Consider the following 18,918-nt stretch of genomic DNA (forward strand, 5'->3'; position numbering starts at 1 on the left):
TTCCTAATTTTAAGTCCTTAAATGTTTTAATCCTGGTTCTACAATGTAAAGCATTTGGTAACTTTGTTTTGCTGTATAAATAAAGTTAATTATTATTATCTTCCATGGCCCCCCCCACAAATGCACCATACTTTGTATCTATCTATCCCTGCTGAAAAACACAACCAGCTCTCCAAGTGTTTGAATAGAAATAGAAACACGCCCATCCTCTTGTTGACAGATTGATGTGTGTAATTCCTCCCGCAGGAGGTCGCTGCTCTCCTGGATGAGAGGACTCTCTCCCACAGCCCGAGTCTGGCTGGGTTCAACACATTCACCGTGTGGATCCAGAGAAAATCACCACCACGGACAGACACGGACTAGGAGACAGTTTTTTTTTTGTGACCGTGTACCAATGTGTAAATATGTTCTATTGTTAAACCCGGCGGAATCATCTCATGGACACAACAACAGTGGATCGAGAATGAGGGAATAATTTGTTGGAGGAGGAGGAACACTGGCGAGGCTCGTCTAACGTTTTTGTGTTGAACTGCCGAGTGGGATCACACAGCTGCTGCTGCTGGCTACGAAAAATGTCGGGAAAAATAGAGAGCAAGCAAGGTAAGTCCTGCCACACTGCTGCTCCACCTTGGGATATAACGGTACTCCTCACACCGGGAGCTAGTGGATCAAATGTAGGGTGAACAAATACATAAACGTGGCTCCAGATACTGTGGAGGAATATGTTTATGGAGGTTTAATTGGGCCTTTATGGAGTCTTTTCTCTCGGCTATCCAGTTAAAATTAATCAGCTAGCTGGACTAAATGGGTTTTTTATGTACCATTTCAACCTCAACCCCACTATACATAACTAAACATTAAATATTATTAAGTGTATTTACTATAAAGATGTTAAACTAGCTTAGTAAACACATTATAAACGTGCTATCATTGTATAGCTCAACCGGCATATATCACCATTCACTCTAAATATCTCTCTAAAAACCCTGGTTTTATTGCTTTAGTAGCATTGATAACATTAGTGAAGAAATATTTCCACTTTTAAACATTTAAAACAATTATATTAATGAGCAATATGGTGTTTTAAATGATTTATTGTGCTTCTTAGTTGGTCGTTAAGCTGACATTTCAGATGGGTTTCTAACGGTGGCTAGCAACGGTTAGCTTTTCACCAAGGCGTATGGAAGGAGGTAAAGACACTGGTGTTGTTGTTATGGGTACAGCGCATGCGCGGTGTAACTCAATTTCGACGACTAAAGGCGCAGATTTGACTGCGCATGTGCAGTACCCCCCGGAGTTATAACGCGTTGATGACGCATGATCCATCTTCTTTCCACAGGCCGTGCTTTTCTCTAAGCTAACTCTAGCTACGTTGTACCTAGTAGTCTACACTGGAGGAGTTGCGTTCACGCCCAAAGACTTGTCGTGGTTTTTTTTTGTGATGTTGTGTTGATTTTTCAGCATTGTGCACGTGTCATTTTTCGTTGCTTTTATGTCTACGAAATGGGCCAAAATACATTTCTGATCTTCTGCTATGTTATGAACCTTCCAGACCTCTCAGGTCATCTGGATCAGGTCTGCTTAGTGTCCCCAGAGTCAGATCTAAACATGCAGAAGAAGCAGTGTTCAGTTTTTATGCACCAAATATCTGGAACAAGCTCCCAGAAAACTGCAGGACCAACTCCAACTCTGAGTTATTTTAAATCAAAGCTTAAAACTTTCCTGTTTGCTGCTGCTGCCTTTTATTAAACCAGATGATGATCTTATATACTGCACTAGAGCTTTTACTCTGGTGTGTTATACTCTATTTTAGCTTCTATCCTAGCTTTTATTTTTAGCTTCTTTTTTTTTCCTAATCTTTAATGTTTTTATTACTGCTTTAATTATGTCTTAATGTTCTTTTGCACTTTGTTGCAATGTTCTTGAATGTTTATGTAAAGCACTTTGAATTGCCCTGTTGCTGAAATGTGCAATACAGATAAAGCTGCCTTGCCTAGCCTTGCCATACTAGTACTGTTAATTTAGTATGCAGCTTTAAAGACAAAGCAGTGCAATGAGTATGCGAGAGGAAACAGGGTGGTCTCGGGTATGCCTTTTGCAAGGAAACTTTATACCCACTTTGCATCCCACTCCACCAGCTGTCTCCCCTGCTTCGCTCCACATAACAGTCCTGTCCCGGTGATGCCTGCAGTAAATGGACACACCAACCAGCACAGACACACACTCAGCTCCCAGTTATAACAGGCGGGGAGGGGAGTGTCATCCACCACTAGCTCAGTCATTCTTCATAGGCGTAAAAGTTTCCGATTCCTTTCAGTGTCTTGCAGACAGATGACTACATATGGTCACAGCTAAATGAAAACTCAGAGGCAGTGTAGACTAGGGATGTCACGGTACCAGAAATTTAGTAGTCGATACCAATACCAGTGAATTTACACGATTCCCGATACCACGGTAAAAAAAACAATAAATCCCCTGTAATTCAACATGCATTTCTTTTATTAAAACATTTGAACACAAGAAAAACAGAGGCATGTAGCCTTTAAGTAATAAATAAAAAGAAACGTCTATTAACATTGCGAAACAGAACAGTGGCATGTAGCCTTCAAGTATTTAAAACAAACAATATTGTCTGGATGTCTGTCTTTGAGGTGCTTTGCTAAATTTAAAAGTTTCCTCCTTTGGAAAGAAAAGTACGACGGCACCGTTACTGCACCGCATACTAGTTTTTGCGAATCTATTATAACTCCTTGTAAATCCGCCTCGAACGCAAAGTATTTCCATACCATGTCTCGTGTTGTTGTTTTTTTCCGTACTGTTACGGCGTTCTTCTTCTTCCTTCATTTCATGGCAGATGAGAACACTTGTAAGCGTATACTGCCCCCATTAGATCCGGAAGAATCGCATCTCCAGTACCTCGGCTCCGGTACCAAAGAAAACGAGTACCATCAAATTTTTTTTAATTCTGGTACCGAGTTGGTACTGAAGTATCGGTTCTCGTGACATCCCTAGTGTAGACTATGGGGCTGGCACGATACACCTATCTCGATACTTGGGAGCCGATTCAATATGTACTTCGATTTTTAAGTATTGCGATTCTACAAGCACTGCAATTCGATATTACGATTTATTGCGATTAACTTTTTTAACACTAGAAGATGGGAATATCGTATTCACGCGGATCAGAATAAACAGAGCACTACTTTCCTGCTAATGTCCAAATCTTTGCATCAAAATAAGACTGGTTCTTATTCACAGTGCATCTCCTACTTGCAAAATAAAACAGGACCAAAACGTTTTACCCCCAAGAAAAAATCAACAGAGCACTGCTTTCCCTTTCACGTTGTGCTACATTCCTGTTAATTAACAAATCTTTGCATCAAAATAAGATTCAAAATAAGGTTCTTCTTCACCTGAATTCAGTGCATTTTCATTTTGCCCATCTGATTTACAGTATATTACTTTTCTATTCTGGACTGCAGCCGCAACATTCAAGAAGGTTTTTCACAGGCTGTTTGACATGTGGTTTGGGTGAGCTTGAGTTACTACAAAATATCTCGGGTTCGGGCGGGGGAGAAAGTGACAAAGCAGCGTTCTGAGTAAGTTATTAATAACTTACAGAAACATTGCGAACAATAATCCACCTTCTCTTCCCCTCTTTCTGTCCCTCTCAAACAAACACACATTAAACAGGCACATCATTTTTCCGTGCCACCACCACGTAATGCGCTGTCAAGAGGTCGTGGTCATTTCACGTATGTCTGTGAGATCACGTTGTCTAGGAAGCGCTTGATTGGATGAGTAGCAGAGCTTTCTATGAGTGGAGCACACATTTTAAATGTCAATATCGCAGTCGATCATGTACATTTATTTGTGGGAAGCCAAAATCGTGATCACGATTAATATTCAATTAATTGTGCAGCCCTAGTTCCTAGTTGTGTTTTTACCAGGTCATTTGCTGGCCTGCAGTCTGTGCTCTCTTCCACATGTACCCATCGATCCCGAATATTTACCCAGAGACACACTTATGCTGGATGGCAGTGAAATGGAAAGAGGGGGCAAGGCTGGGGGCCACTAAAAAACTGTGCAGCAGGCATAGCTTCAGTGTCAGCTTGTTAAGCCTTTTCCTCTGAGAGAGAGAATGTGTGTAAGGATTGGAGGAAATAGATGGTGTTAAAAGGAGACGGTTGTCTATGTGGGCTTAGGCTGTGGAGATTCGAACAGAAAGGGGACCAGTTTTAGACCTCGACAGAAGGAGATTAATTCACTGGTGCCTCGAGGAGCAAATTAAAAGGGAAAAGATTTGGATAAAGTGAAATAAAGTTCTTGGCTTTAAGTAGGGATTCCTACACATGGGTAATGCTTAAATAGTGATGATGCAAATGGTTACCATAGGACACAGACCATGCAGGACTATCAATGCACACATGGGACACCAAGCTCCAGCAGGAGACTTATGGCCAGCATTTCTTCCAGAGTCACTAGCTGCATCAACGTACTCCCTTATCACCATGGATACTGTGTCCTGCTGTCACCAACTTGTCCTCTCTTGGGCTGTAAACACACTGTTACCTGTTTAGAGCCTCTTCTCCCGCTTTGTGTGGAGCTTTTAGTCAGGATGTCATCACCTAGAGAGTCACGTGGGCGGTTCTTGTGTCTGTTTCAACACCGAACCCCATTCTGTGTAAACGCACCCACATGACTTCATCACTCAGGCAGCCTGAATTGTAATCCATAAACACATTCAGAGTCTGGGGTGGTGTTGCCCAGAAGAGCAGCAGCAGAACTCATCTCCAATGCTTTTTCCTCAGAGAAAATGAACTGGGTGGAGAAGACTAAAAATATGTGCAGTTTTATTTGTAAGTTCCCACTTGTGTACTGTGTTTGGACTTGTTTAAATGGACTCACAAAAGGGGGCCGTCAGGTGAATTAGATTGTAAAATGAAAAGAATAAGGAAGGGTTTTACACATGTACTGTACATAAGGTGTGTTAAAGGTTCTCTATACCAGTGGTTTCCAATCTTTTTTGTAGAGGACCCCTTTTCTATCATTGAGTAAACTGACAACCCCTGACTAAGTGACATTTAATAGATAGTTCATATTATATTCATTGCATAACAATAATGGTACAGAACAACTGATAAACTGTACAATTGACCCAAATAGTGAATGCAATAGGAAGTTTGAGTAAAGCAAGTGACTTGGATGAATTTTGAGCAGATTATTTCCCGTGAATATTGCATCAGAGATTAGTTTTCCTGTTATTTATTATGTATTTTTTATTTATTTTTAACAATCATACAAACTTAATAGGCTTCCTTTTTGACAAATTCAGTGTTTTCTTCTCCCTTACGCTTGGCCATTGTTCTATTAATGGCATACTTTTCTAATTTTTAAGTGTATATTTATAACAACAACAAAAATCGGGGAATCTCTAAAAGTTATATTCGTTATTCTTTTTTTTCTGCTCATCCGATCCGTGACTGAAAACCGCGATACGATCTGAACTGCGAGGTTTGTGATCTGTTGCACCATGCTAACATGCTGCACATGACTCTCCCACTGAGTTATTCAGACTGAAATCAGTAAAATTGCTCATTGTTTATTACGTGTTTTTGTCTAATGCGATGCTTTTAAACAACTAGACACTCTGGAATGATTCCACTGTTGGAGTTCTAGTTGGCAGGGATATTTTGAATGCAACACCCTCGAAACAAGCTGTGACACAGCATTTAAGTAAAGCAAACACTTTTAGCTTCACAGAATAAACCCTGCATGTAGTTTACAGGAAAACATTGCTGTAGAAAACTACAGTAGTGATTAGCGATGCACATCTGTTGTGACTTTACTTTTTTGTGCTGAGACAAGTGTGTGTGTGTCCCGTGTATGAACTCTTCATTCACATGAATAATTCTAAAATTGAATAACTTGACTACAACTTATAACAAGCTGCTCCTCGTTGCCAGAATATGTGCACTTTGCTCATTTTACAGACTATGAAATCTGTTTTATTCTCAAGATAAGTAAAAGCTTTAAAACTCAAATTTCTGGTGCCATCTTCCATGTTGAAAAATATATATTTATAAACCCATGTGTAGGGGCTTATGCATGAATGTTGTGCACATGTTCGTCTCTAAGGCCCTGTCTGCACGTATACAGATATTTTTAAAGACATATTTTCTACATGACCGTTTTACAAAATATCTCCGTCCACACTCAGACGTGAAAAACGACTCCAAACGCTCGCCATAATATTTACATGTCACCACAAGTGAGATCACAAGTTAAGGTTCAAGGAATTAAATAACGCCACCGACAACCCCACACTCACCGCCGCCACACACACACACACGGTCTGTCAGGCACTCAATAAAGTTACGCCAGGCAGACACACAGCGACAACCTGCTAAACTAAACTAAATGTGTGGTGGAGAGTTACTGGGAAAAAGGCTGCATTGGTCTGCTAACTCTCCTGGACGGGTGAACTGGGGACTCAGTTGTCTGCTTTGCTTATACACTGCAGCTGGCGCACCTCTGCATGCGAGGCATTAATCTTGTCGGTTAACGGTTAATAATCGGTCAACGAGGGTCGGTTATCGGTACTTTTTTTCCCTCCAAATTAGCATCCCTACTCTGCTGTCATCAACTGTCTCTTTGCGTGTGGACAGGGCCTTAGTAGGATGCTTGTGTTGCTGTTCACAGTTACATTTCTATCAACGAAAACGTCTTTGAGTGTTGTTTTCTCTGTTTGACCAACTTTACAGCAAGAAACGCACAACTCCTAAAAGAAAAACAAACCATAATTAAGACTTTATGTTTCTATTATTGCAATTTTTGCAGTTGCAAAACCTGTCCTTATTCTCCCCACAGAGACTGGGGTTGTGACATAACAGTTTTGGCGAGTCAGTGTTGGTAACAACGTTGTGGCAGTAGCACAATGTTTTATTATTAGCCTGCAGACTCCTCTCTTACTGGACAGTCAATGGTAGTAGCCAGCCACAGCGGAACTGATCCATCAGTTCCTTATTTTAGACTCCCTGCCCCCCGCCTGCACAGTGTGGGAGTGTGTGTGTCTGCGTATTTGCCTTTGAAAGGGTTCAGCCGTAATGCAAAGAGTTTACTCTCGAGCATTCCTGGAGTTAACACTAAAGTGTAAGTCATTTTGATGGCTTTGTGTTTGCTAAGTGGTTACTGCATCACTTCAGACTGAAATATCTTCTTCTTCTTCTTCTTCTTCTGATGTACAGAAATAGCAACCCCTGCATGCCTTAGTCACCAAAACTTTGAGCAATAGCTGAAGCAGTCGTGATTACAAAAGGGTTCCCCGGGTGATTAGGTTTACGCACATTGCTGATGAGTGATCACCCAGGGCAAAGCTATGGGTCTCGGTTTGACATGCTGCAATTTTGAGGTTTGATGGCAGAAAGCATTTCACCCTCCCTCTCCCACAGAATGAGAGGCTTGCTGTTCCCATATAGGTTTAGCTGTGTTGTAATTAGTTTGTGAGTGTGTGCTGTGTATGGGAAAGCAAAAAAAAGAGGGAGGGAATAGAGCTTAGGGAGAGAAAGAAAGAGGGTGGAGGAAGGTTGATGGGAATCGAGTCTCTGCACAGAAAAAGAAACAGGGAGAGAAATGGATGGATTACATATTTGGTAACGACTGCACCGAGGATATCAATGAGCAATGGAAGGCTTGTGTCTGTGAAGGCAATCGGCTCTTCGTAACATGAATATTTCCAAGGCCGTTCTTCCAAGGAGCTAAAGATGTCATTTTTCTGAGATCTCATATGTAATTCAATACGACATTCCATTTACAGGTCGCACTCTATGCTCTTGAGACTTCTTTCTCAGCGGGGTTCGTCTTATAAGATGACGCTTCACTTGATTTCTCCGCTGTGTGTTGGCCTGCAAGCCAGAGAGCAGGTCATTTATTCCCGCAGGTGGCCTGCTCAGGTCCTTGTGACTCTTCAGCACATCCCCACCTCCAGATAACTGTGGGTTTGGACCCTCTCCAGGCGGCTTAGACGGCCTCGCTCAGACATTCTGTGCAGGATTATGTGATTCTAGACATATTTACAAGAAGAATTATTTAATCGACTCTGGTAAAGCTTTTCAATTCCTCTCGCCTTCTCTCCGTGCTATTTGTGGATCTTTCCTCTGCTGCGTAGAGTGTCTGAGTCAAGACAGGATGATCATGCGGACCAGTCAGTTTGTGACTAACTCTCAGCAGTGCTATTGAGTGATAGCTGTGAAAATGCCAGCCTGACCAGCAAGTCACACAAAACGTATAGCCGTCAGTATCACTCCAGGACCAGTAGCTGTGTGTGGACTCAGGCCTCTTGGATGGGCAATATAAGCTGGAGGAGCCAGGCCTCCTCAGAGGACACAGACTCCTCTCTACAGGGGGATCTAGATGAGGACACAGGTAAAGACACACACACATATATACAGTTCTTCTCCTGAGGCATGCATGGTGGACTGTACTCGCTGTTTTCTCAATAGTGTTGACATTAGTCCATAGCTATAGAGTAAACGGGGTCGGAGCACTGGAGAAACGGCTGACCAAAAAGGTTACATTCCTTGCTTTTTATTTTGGGTATTTAAACGATAAGAATAACAATGAAGAAAATGGATATAGCTTTTTGCAGTGTTAAGTTAGATAACGAAAACTATGACGAAATATGTTCGTCAACGACCTTTTTTTCCATGACTAAGACGAGACGCCACTAACGGTGACGATATCAAACACGCGATATCGTTGACGAAAAAAGACGAGACTAAAATGTAGTTTAAAAACATAAAAAACTTTACCAAAACCTCTCTTTATTTTTGTAACTGAACTGCGCATCATTAACAAGCGCAGTCAGGAGGACCCAAACTAACTGCAAAGCTGCATTCTTCTCAATCATACAACCCGTGTCTGTCATCATGTAATAATAACTAAAGAAAAGTAGTAAACTTAAGTTTTGAGTTGCCGTTGACTAAAACTATGAAGGATAAAAATGACTAAAATGGAACTAACTTACATTTTTGTTTTAGGACTAAGATGCAAGCTAAAATAGCTGCCAAATTGAACACTGACTTTTTGATATTCTCCGTTTTTCCACAATTCCAACGACACAGCGCTGAAATAAGTCAGAAGAATATTTTAAATGTAAATGAACAGACTCTATTCGCTGCTAAAACTCATTCTCAAGCACAGGGTTCTGTCACAGGAGGAGCTGGTTACAGAAGTTTCATCGCATGCACACTGCATTTATTCAGCAGGTTTTTTTTGTGAAATAAATGCATACTTGTATTGTTTTTTTTGGGATGTTCTTTGTTTAAGGCTGCTGTAGCCAGTTTTGGAGCTTTAATGTAAAATCGGCTCGCTGGCAGAATGAAATGCAGGGGACATTCCTCGCTGTGCTTTTTGTGTCGTGTGGCTTTATAGAAGGTGCTCATTTGCCTCGCTGAAGTCTTGGGTGGACCCAGCCCGACGAGGCTGCTCTGCAGGGCCACAGCCTTCCATCACAGGCTGCCTCTCTCCACAGTTTGTAGACAGCGTCTTTAATCTGTTGCTCATCAGGTGAGGATCTGCCAGGTGCTGTGGTCTTAATCCAGTTACACAATATTAAAAATTGGCATTTGGTTACACAGTGGGAGCTGTAATCTTGGCATCTTAAATCCAGCCTGCCTGCCTTGCTTCACCATGGCAGCTGAGCCTGTTTGTTCACCCACATGTTGGGGTTAACACGGTTTGATTTGTTAATGTTCGCAGTGAGTTTGTGTTGCTCCTGTTAAGCTGCGTGAACAGATCCACCCTGGTGAGCCGGTAGCACATAGAGGCTCCATAATTAAGGTAGTTGAGTCCATCATTGTGTAATTGCACAGTGCAGAGTGCCATAATACCTTGTTTTGAAAACACACAGTCTGTAGTGCGCTCAGCCTAATAAATCTGTGCATTTCAGCCCAGCGGGCAGTAAGAATCAGTGTTTGTATAGGTGTGTGTGTCTTGGCTGTCTACCCTGACCTGACCTGCCGGGTCTCTGTCGCTGTGATGGCCCTCTTTGGGGACGGCCAGAGTGAGTGATGTGTTTCAAACTGACGGACTGCATGGTGCTACGGCTGAGGAGGTCTCATTTAAGCCACAGCTGAGTCGGCCCATGCTGCAGGGATGCAACTGATGTTTTGAAGTATACAGTAAGGCTCAGCAAGAGGTAGATTCCACTTTCCAATGTCATATATAAGCGTAATCGGCTGATATCAATCTCAATTAGGGGTGTAAGAATATCTAAGGATGTAGGTGTGTTAAGGTGGTAAGTGGCTCAGAGGGGTAGGGCAGGTCATCCACCAATCGGAAGGTCAGCGGTTTGATCCCCGGCTCCTCCAGTCCAGTCCTTGAGCAAGACACTTAACCCCAAATGCTCCCAAAGGCTGAGCCATCGGTGTATTTAGATTAAATCCCGATGGGCAAAGTTGGCACCTTGCATGACAGCCTCTGCCATCAATGTATGAATGTGTGTGTGAATAAGTGAATGCTGACATGTAGTGTAAAGAGCATCGAGTGGTCGGAAGACTAGAAAAGCGCTATATAAATGCAAGTCCATTTGCCATAACTACACCCTTTCCAATGTCTCTTAATCTAAATATATACTGCTTAGACATCCAGATTGAAGAATCACTTTTCCAACCCAAGGTCTCCGCAGTGTGTGTTCATTCTGATACATTATAAAGTTCAATAAATCTAAGGGACGAACACTGTAACTCAGTGATTCTAAGTCCTGGACATGCTCTGGGTGTTTCTGCCTTTTTTATCCTGCAACATCTTCATTACATCAATTGAATCCAACAAGTTGATAGGTTTAAAAATAATCCTTGATGAGATGCTAGAACTAAAACCAGCAGGACTGAGAACCACTGACACTCATAATGACCTTTCTTTCAGTTCTTGTTTTGCAGTGAGATTTCAAGAATTGAGTTTATGTTTCAGCTTGCTGAGATTTGTGTTTCCCTAACATTTCGTGCAGAGCTACAACTTATGGATACATTATATTTCCATTTTAAACCAGAGCCAGTTACCGGAATGTATTTGTCCAAAGGAGGGCAGACTGTCGCCAGTGATAGCATGTTGATTTGAATGGAAAAACACAGTATATTACATGGTTATTTAATGCACTTGCTGACTATCATGTATACGTCAGATGCAGTATAGCCACCACTAAGTATGGAGAAAAGAAATCCCTGTCTGCATGCCATTTTCTAAGCAGCCAAAGTGAGCAGCAGAGAGAGTCAGAAATAGTGGCCTTGGTGCGACTGAGAACAACAATCTCACTGGCTGAGGGACAATGTGGAGATCCTGAAAAGAGGTTTTGTGTCAAGTTGTGCCTCAGTGTGTGTGCTTGTGTTGAGTGTGTCAAATCATTCAGACCCCAGGGTGGCATGGCTGGGTCAGGGAGCTGGCATACAATGAAGGGGACGTCCCACAGTTGCTGACAGTTTCCGACGCCAGTCTAAATCAGGAATGGAGAGAGAGAGAAGTTGACATTGCTTGCAAGCAAGTCACTGTTGTTGTCAGGGCACATGTGGGCGCGTATTTGCGTGCGTGTGTGTGTGTGTGTGTGTGTGTGCACGCTTGTCTGGGTACATAAATGGTTCTGAATCATTGGTTTGATATCTTTTTATCATACCCAAACAATGTATGACACACTTTCATTCAGACACACGCACTGTTTATTCCATCGGTGACTATTTTCTGTTTGAGTGTGTCTACCTTCACTGACCCACTTTCCCTTGGATGTTCCTCCTCATGCAACCTGAATGAGAGAATTTGTTTTTAGAATAGCAAATAATGCATGCATCACATGCAACACTGTGAATGTATGAGCTTCTAAGGAAGTTGTAAAATACTTTGCTAGAGTGAATACAGTTTGCTGCTGCTATCAGTGAACTTTGGTCTGAGGAAGTCAGACAGAAGACTTCATTCATACATTTTGACCTTTTTGCTCTGCATATATCGTCCAGTTGAAATGAATGAATGAATGAATGAATGAATTAAGCACATGCTCGGGCTGTTTACATCGAAGATTCATTCTTCCTTCTGTTAAGATCCTTGTGTTCTTCTTTTTTCCTCATGCTTCATTATTGTCTCAATATTTTGTATAATTATTATAGCTGTGAGTCGACATCTAGTTTGCACAAGCATAGCCATTATAACAAGCATTCCAACATATTTTATACGGACAAGCTAAAACAAATGAGGAAAAGGAAAAATACACATAAAACAAAACAACAGTCATAAAGGAAACCCCCCACCTCAAACCTTTTTTAGAGTTACCCACAAAAAATGAGGCACTTCCTGAATGTGCCAAGATGAACAAAAACTGTTTGCGTATTGATTTCGTTCTAATTAAGTGAGGAAGGGATAACAAGTTTCCTCCTGTTTATCTTTCAAAGCATATCTGATTCTTTCCACATGAAGTGTACTGGGAAGCTACTGCTTCACTGTAGCCACCCAGCTTGTTTGCACAGTTGGATAAGGAGTTTTTATGTAGGTGTAATTAATCCATAATAAACTATTTGTTTAAATGGATCTCCAGCAGCACCTTATATTGTTCACTTACAGCTGGAGTTAAAGATGTGGATACTTCGCAATTAGCTGATCATCAAAATGCTTTTGTTTATAGACCTTTATAGTCCTTAATGATTCCTCCACCCGTGGCATTGAAAGAAGCATCCCTGTTTTTAGTCATATCTTGCACAATCAGACTTTTTCTTCATGAAAACATAGAAATGAGGCCACTGGAATACACTGAACGGATGATTTTATAGTACCATATTCAGTTGTGTATGTAAATGCACACACGTGTTGGAGTCTTTTAACGTAGACTTTGTGCAGCTGTGATTTAAAAACAAATGTTGTAGTCTCTGTTGTCCAGTCTGTCTGCTGCCGTGTGTCTGCATTCAGAGGAAGACCAGAGGACAAAACGTCGATTGATCAATAAATCACTGGAAGATGATATGCAGTTATGTACACGCAACTTTCTGCTTCATAATTTAATATGTGTAGCCTTTTTTAGACATCATCAAAGTACTACATCTACATTTTTATGCGATTTTCGAAAAATGGTCGACTAGTTCCCAGTGATTATCGAATAGTGTTTTTGCTTGGAATGCATATCCCTAGTGTGAAAATGGTCGGCAGACGCTGCTATATTTCATGTATGTATCATAACAACAGCGTTGTATATCCCCAGTCCTCGGTCTTCCGGTTTCCCTTTTTGAATGACGAATACTGACTACCGCGACCTGCTGGTATGGAGAGTTATTTCATCTCACGCAGGTGCAGAACGAACGTGGTAGTTGGCTCTCGGCTGTAGTCTTTGCAGTGTGTTCGAGTGCAACTTTTTGGCCAAGACAAAGGCAACGTGAGATAGAAATCTGAAAATGGAGAGCACTTGGGAATATTCATATAAACTGCCAGACGTATGTAGGCAGAGAGTGAAAAACGCACATTGTTTTGCTTGTGTGCGTGATGATTAAAAGAATTTAAGCAGAAGCAGTAAAGTTATTTCAGTGCGTGTTGGATTATTCATCGCTGACATAGTTTAAACAAACCACTGCCTAATTATAAGTGGCTGTGCGAGTCTTGTTCTTTGTGGCCGACACATCTGTCATCTGAGCCTATTTTTAAGATGCTGCTGTGAAACAATCCGAATGCAAAGAGTTTGGTTTGCCACAGTTCCCTAGAACTGCAAGATGAATGTGTATTATTTGGCATCTGTCTGTCAGTCCGATACAGTGTGCGTGCACAAAGTGTCAAGAGGATGACAAGTAGGCCGCTGTACAGACAAGATGAGCTTTGTGCAGCACTCTAACGCGGGGCGAATGGTACCACTCCTCGCTGTTTGAGGCCATTTACTCACAAGAGCGCTGTTGCTTATGTTTCTCTGTATCTGTCTCTGTCTTGTACTATGGCAGTGAAGTGATTGGCTCTCTGGTAGCTGTTTGTCTCTGTGTAGGATCAGTCTCGTATCTCGAGTGCTTTATAGTTTGCTGTCTGCATCGTGCTCTCTTGCGAAACAGCTGCCGTTCACTGAGATCTCTGGATTCATCTCAGTAGATCACAGGGTTTTTAGCTGTCGCAGTGTCTGTGTTCTGGTGCTGCTTGATGTTACAGATACTGACAAGCCGGGTATTTATAGCACTTTGTGGTTCTTTAGTCTATTGGTTTCACCCAAGGTGAACCTGCTGCCTGTCTGTCTCCGCCGAAACACTCGGCTCAGAAAGCGAGCTTTAAATGGTATTCTGCAAAACGCAGTAAACCGCTCTAGCCAGAAGGTCATTTGAAGGATCAGCCCGCTTCGAGCGTGTTCCTGTCGGGTGGGTGTGTGGCGCAGTGAGCTTTCTTTGTCTCGTGGGAGTTTCAGGCCTAGTCTGTTTAGGTGAGGTAAGTTGTTGTAGAAGCAGACGTTCGGAGTCCAGGCTGCTCTGGACTGTGAAGCTTGTCCAGAAAAAAGAGGGAGCGGCGCTCAGCGAGGGAGACAAGGGACAGGAAATGGTGCCAGTGGCCTCGGCGTCAGGGGGGAAGGAACAGGAGGGGTACCCAGGATTGTGTGTATGTGTGTGTGTGCTGCGTGATTTCCCGCTTTCAACACCTCGCATGTGCTTACCCTCTCCTCTAATATAACAGTAAATGTACTGTATGTGACTGTCTGTAGCCTCATTCATTCTATGCATCAGTGTAGGGCAGGGTAATATGACGATATAAAAAAAAATGTCTCGTATATATCTGTATTGTTTCAATTGTGATTTAGACTAGGTCTATATTTATTTTCTTTTTATTATTTTATTATTTATTTCACTTTGAACTGTTCTACAACCAGCGTTGAACTGTATGTTGAACTCGCTTCGTAGTACAGGCCTCTGTTCTGGTCCTCATACAGTTTACATTTCCCGAGGTTTATTTGCAGATATTGAGTGATTTCTTCCCGTCCTGCAGCGGGACTCTCAAGTTAATTGTGTTTTTTGAATCTTCCTCGAGGCCAGTAGATTTATAGCCTGTAACTTCTGTGATATAAGTTCCCCTCTGATATTTTCACTTTGTAGTTTCCTCAACCCTTTTGTCACTGTGCCAGTGTGTGTGCAGCTTTTCATTTTACAGTTGGGGGTCATCACAAGCCTCCTGCTCGTGTGGACTGTGGACTGTGGACTATTTTCCATTAGTTGTCGATGCTGTTGAAAACCTAGCCCTGTGGCATACCCTCTGCAACCTTTCACTTTTGGTTCAGCAGTTTAGAGGCACTCTTTGTGTACTCATTTGTTTCTGTCTGTGTGTATGTGTGTGTCTGTTGTACATAGGACAATTGAGTGACCTAGACCTCGGGGCTCCCTCCATAACTTTCAGTACAACCCCACTGAACTGCTGTGCCAAGTGCTCCCATTAACTGGTCCCGTTAGCTCGTCCAGTGTCCACTATGAGACCTCAACCCATATTGAAGCCATACAGAAAGAGTTACTGCCAGGGAGTAGGGATTATTTGAATAGTCATAATAACTTAATAGTCTGTCACAGCCCACAGTCAGTGCAGTGTGGTATGATGCGGTACAGTGTGTGCTCGCTGTAACACTAAAGCTGCCACATGCTGCATCACTAATACATCGCTGTTAATTTAGTTGCAATTACACACATACTGATATAAAAGGGAGGGTGTGAAAGAGTGGCCATCAAAAGCAGTGGAGCGGAGGAATGAATGAGTAATAATAATAAAAGTAGCTTGGGGGGTGGGGGTTAATATGGCAACGAGCCACCAGCAGTTCCAACAGTGGGTTTGGTTAAACTTCTTTTTTTCTTCTCAGAACCGCACAGTGATGTGCAAATGTGGACAAACAATGTGGTCAAAGTAGAAAGAAGGAAATGTGTGGGTTTCCTACCAGCCACGGTGCCAGTAAGAATGAACCACCAGTCAGGTAGGAAGGCACGGAGGAGCATAAAGAACTATTAACTCTGCTCAGAGAGCGCTTTAGAAGAAGGACTTTTGTTGGCTTCATAGTTAAACAGAGGAGGCATTGAGGCTAGAGACTTGTAAATGTTTATGCCACCACACAATACACAGGCCTAATAGTTCCACCCTCTTCCACAACACCATCATCCAAGACTGGCCTACATTTGTCACAGTATAGAGCTCTGCACCTGAGTCATACCATGTGTCGTATTGGATTGAAAATGTACCGATCTGATTGAGCGGTTTTCTGTTCCAGAGAAAATTTTAATTTTCCCCAAGAAATTTCTCCTTAATAATTAACTACTTGACCAGAGCAGTTCACGGAATGACTCACCTTGGATTTAATACTGTGATAATATTTCTAGTTACCTGCTGAAAACATTCTCTTTGTGAGCTTTGAATTAGGGCTGTCAAAGTTAACGCGATAACTCTTCAACGGCACTAATTTCTTTAATGCATTAGCGCAACTGGCGAGGTTGAGGTTGTAGAGGGCTCCGTTTTAAAGCTAGAGTGAAGTTACTGGCATCATATGAAACTAGAAAACCTAAAGAATCCATAGGTACCAACCATGGCATACTAGCGTGTCGTGAAGGAGGCTAAATAACGCTCAAAACTTGCGCAAAATTGTCAAGGGAAAAATGGCATGGCAGTTTTCAATGGGGTCCCTTGACCTCTGATCTCAAGATATGTGAATGAAAATGGGTTTTATGGGTACCCACGAGTCTCCCTTTTACAGACATGCCCACTTTATGATAAAAATGTGTCATTAATTTGCAATTAATTGTGATTAAGTATGGACAATCATGCAATTAATCACAATTAAATAATTGAATCATATGACAGTCTACTTTGAATACAACCGCAGCAGGTAAAGTCAGCTTTCCTGTGTCTTAGTGGAATTCCTTATTCCTCATTGCATCTAATGAGACAGTATAAGGCCTGAGCTGTATATAATAGACACCATTTAAACAAAATGCAAACATTCCAGCATTTCTCCCTGTAAGGAGACATCATTCCTCCTTTTAGAAAAACTTAAATGTTAGTGAACTTACTAACTTCCAGAGGCTCCACATTGACCCACTACCCCCAATATGTACACATCATCCACCACATCCCATCTGCAGGCTGGAACTGTGCATAGTCTGTCCTAACCTCAGTCGCCCTAGTGGTTTATTTTAAGCTATGTTATGAATATAACACAATATATTTGTTTCCCCCTCACTGTTCTGCCATGTTGCTACAGCAAGTATAACCTTGTGACTTTCTGTTTTGCAAAATATTGTTGCAAAACGTAGCTTTAAACCCACGGCTTTATCGCTGACAGAAGATTCAGATAATAGATCGTGCTTCGTCAGATTGCTCTGTTTTGCAAAGCGAGAGACGTGTGTGTCTTGATAAATGGTGGATTTGTCCCCTTAAACTCCTCTGTAGGTGTGATGGAAATATTTGGATGATGTGTCTCTGACTCCAGCCGTTTATCCTGAGTAATAAGAAGACGACACAAATAAACAGACTCAAGAATGCAAGGTGTGTCACCAAGAGATTAGGCTGGATTTTGTTGTTATGTGCCTCTACATGCTGCTTAGTTATTATGTCTTAATGCAACATATTTTCATCACTTTGTAGATGCGTCACAGTATTGAGTGAGGATACTTTTTATGAGAGATTGTACAATCAGGAATCAGAACGCATTTGCATGTTGAATGTTATTCTCCCCCCCTTTCTCACACGGTGAGGGTATTTTAGATATTGTTTTTTATCTCAGAGTGTGATCTCATGACTCATAGAGGTAATGACGTGTTGTTCTCAGAGCAGGAGTTTCCCCGTATAGATGTTTTCTCCATCATCAGCCACTCAGTCTACTGTGTCACCTCTGTGGTTAGATCCGAGAGCAGATGGCACTCTCGGAGAAAGACACTGATCTTTAGTGTCTTTCGTTCACTTTCTCATCTTCATGTCGCACTGCAGGCGGAACATCGGTGACCAAACACCATCTCGCTAAGCAGTTATAGATCTGTTTTTTGTGCTGTTTTGTGATATGGATCTGGGGTTAATATAGATCGCCTGTGTTGTGTGGCTACGCTCTGTTAGCCATGGTTGACCGAGCCGTCTGTTCCCATGCAACCCAGCACGCCTCCATCGCCACATGCTGATCATTGACCCATGGTTGGTGGGGCTGCTTTACAGGTCACTGACACACTGTTTGTGTAAGTTATTAATAGCGTACAATCTAAGGGTGTAACGATTCATCGATCTGGAACGATTCAATGATCCAATATCATCGCAAAGTGAAAACATCGATACGTATCGTCATTTTATAAGTCTTTATTTTGAAATTCTTAACTTGCACTGAAACATGAGAAATGTGGCACTTAATAGTGAACAGTTGAGGTATATTTTTTATTCTTTATTAAAAAGAATAGATTGTAAAAACAAACCATGTATAAATCAGTCTACAGAAAGTTAAATGCGAAAAACACATCTGGGTTTCTAATTTTGAAAAGTAATTGTATGTTTTAATACAAATGAGCTAAGAGTGAGCTATTTTCTATTACTTTAGTGGAGTATTCATTTCAGTCAGTCGTTCCAGTTAGAGATGACTAGTAGTTTATTGTAATCCCTGATGTAATTACACAGATGCCAAGTCACAAATGATTTGCCCATTATGTTTATTTTGGGACTTCCGAAGTCATTGGGAAGTGAGTGGCTGCCGAAATCCAGTATTTGGATGTGTCAGTTTGCATTGATGATTTGATTTGCCTCCTGAAAACCATCTTCTGTGTCTCATTTACTCATTTCTTAAGTGAAATACAATAGATGGTGAGTGTACTGAATACTTAAGCATCCACTGCATCTCATTTAGTTACTCGGTAGGTAGACTGGATGCTCTCAGTCCTCCTGTGGCTCGTTGTTGAACGGCTCAGCAGGAAAACTGTA

The 18,918-nt window shown here is 41.8% G+C and overlaps 1 protein-coding gene across 17 annotated transcripts in view; it reads left to right on the forward strand.

Moving 5' to 3' along the window:
* The first annotated feature begins 280 nt into the window (after positions 1-280).
* The window catches only part of rapgef1b (Rap guanine nucleotide exchange factor (GEF) 1b), a 54,360-nt gene continuing 35,722 nt past the window's right edge, over positions 281-18,918 (forward strand). For 4 of the 17 annotated variants that reach the window (XM_074616779.1, XM_074616783.1, XM_074616791.1 and 1 more), the window contains exon 1: positions 281-600. In XM_074616779.1, coding sequence (XP_074472880.1) covers positions 573-600 — 28 coding nt within the window. In that variant the 5' untranslated portion in view covers positions 281-572. Of the gene's footprint in view, positions 601-8,275; positions 8,425-18,918 lie in introns of those variants that run through there. The other 13 variants (XM_074616773.1, XM_074616778.1, XM_074616781.1 and 10 more) reach the window with 4 other exon arrangements.

The sequence above is a fragment of the Sebastes fasciatus genome, chromosome 19 (assembly GCF_043250625.1).
Source record: "Sebastes fasciatus isolate fSebFas1 chromosome 19, fSebFas1.pri, whole genome shotgun sequence".
NCBI lineage: Eukaryota > Metazoa > Chordata > Actinopteri > Perciformes > Sebastidae > Sebastes > Sebastes fasciatus.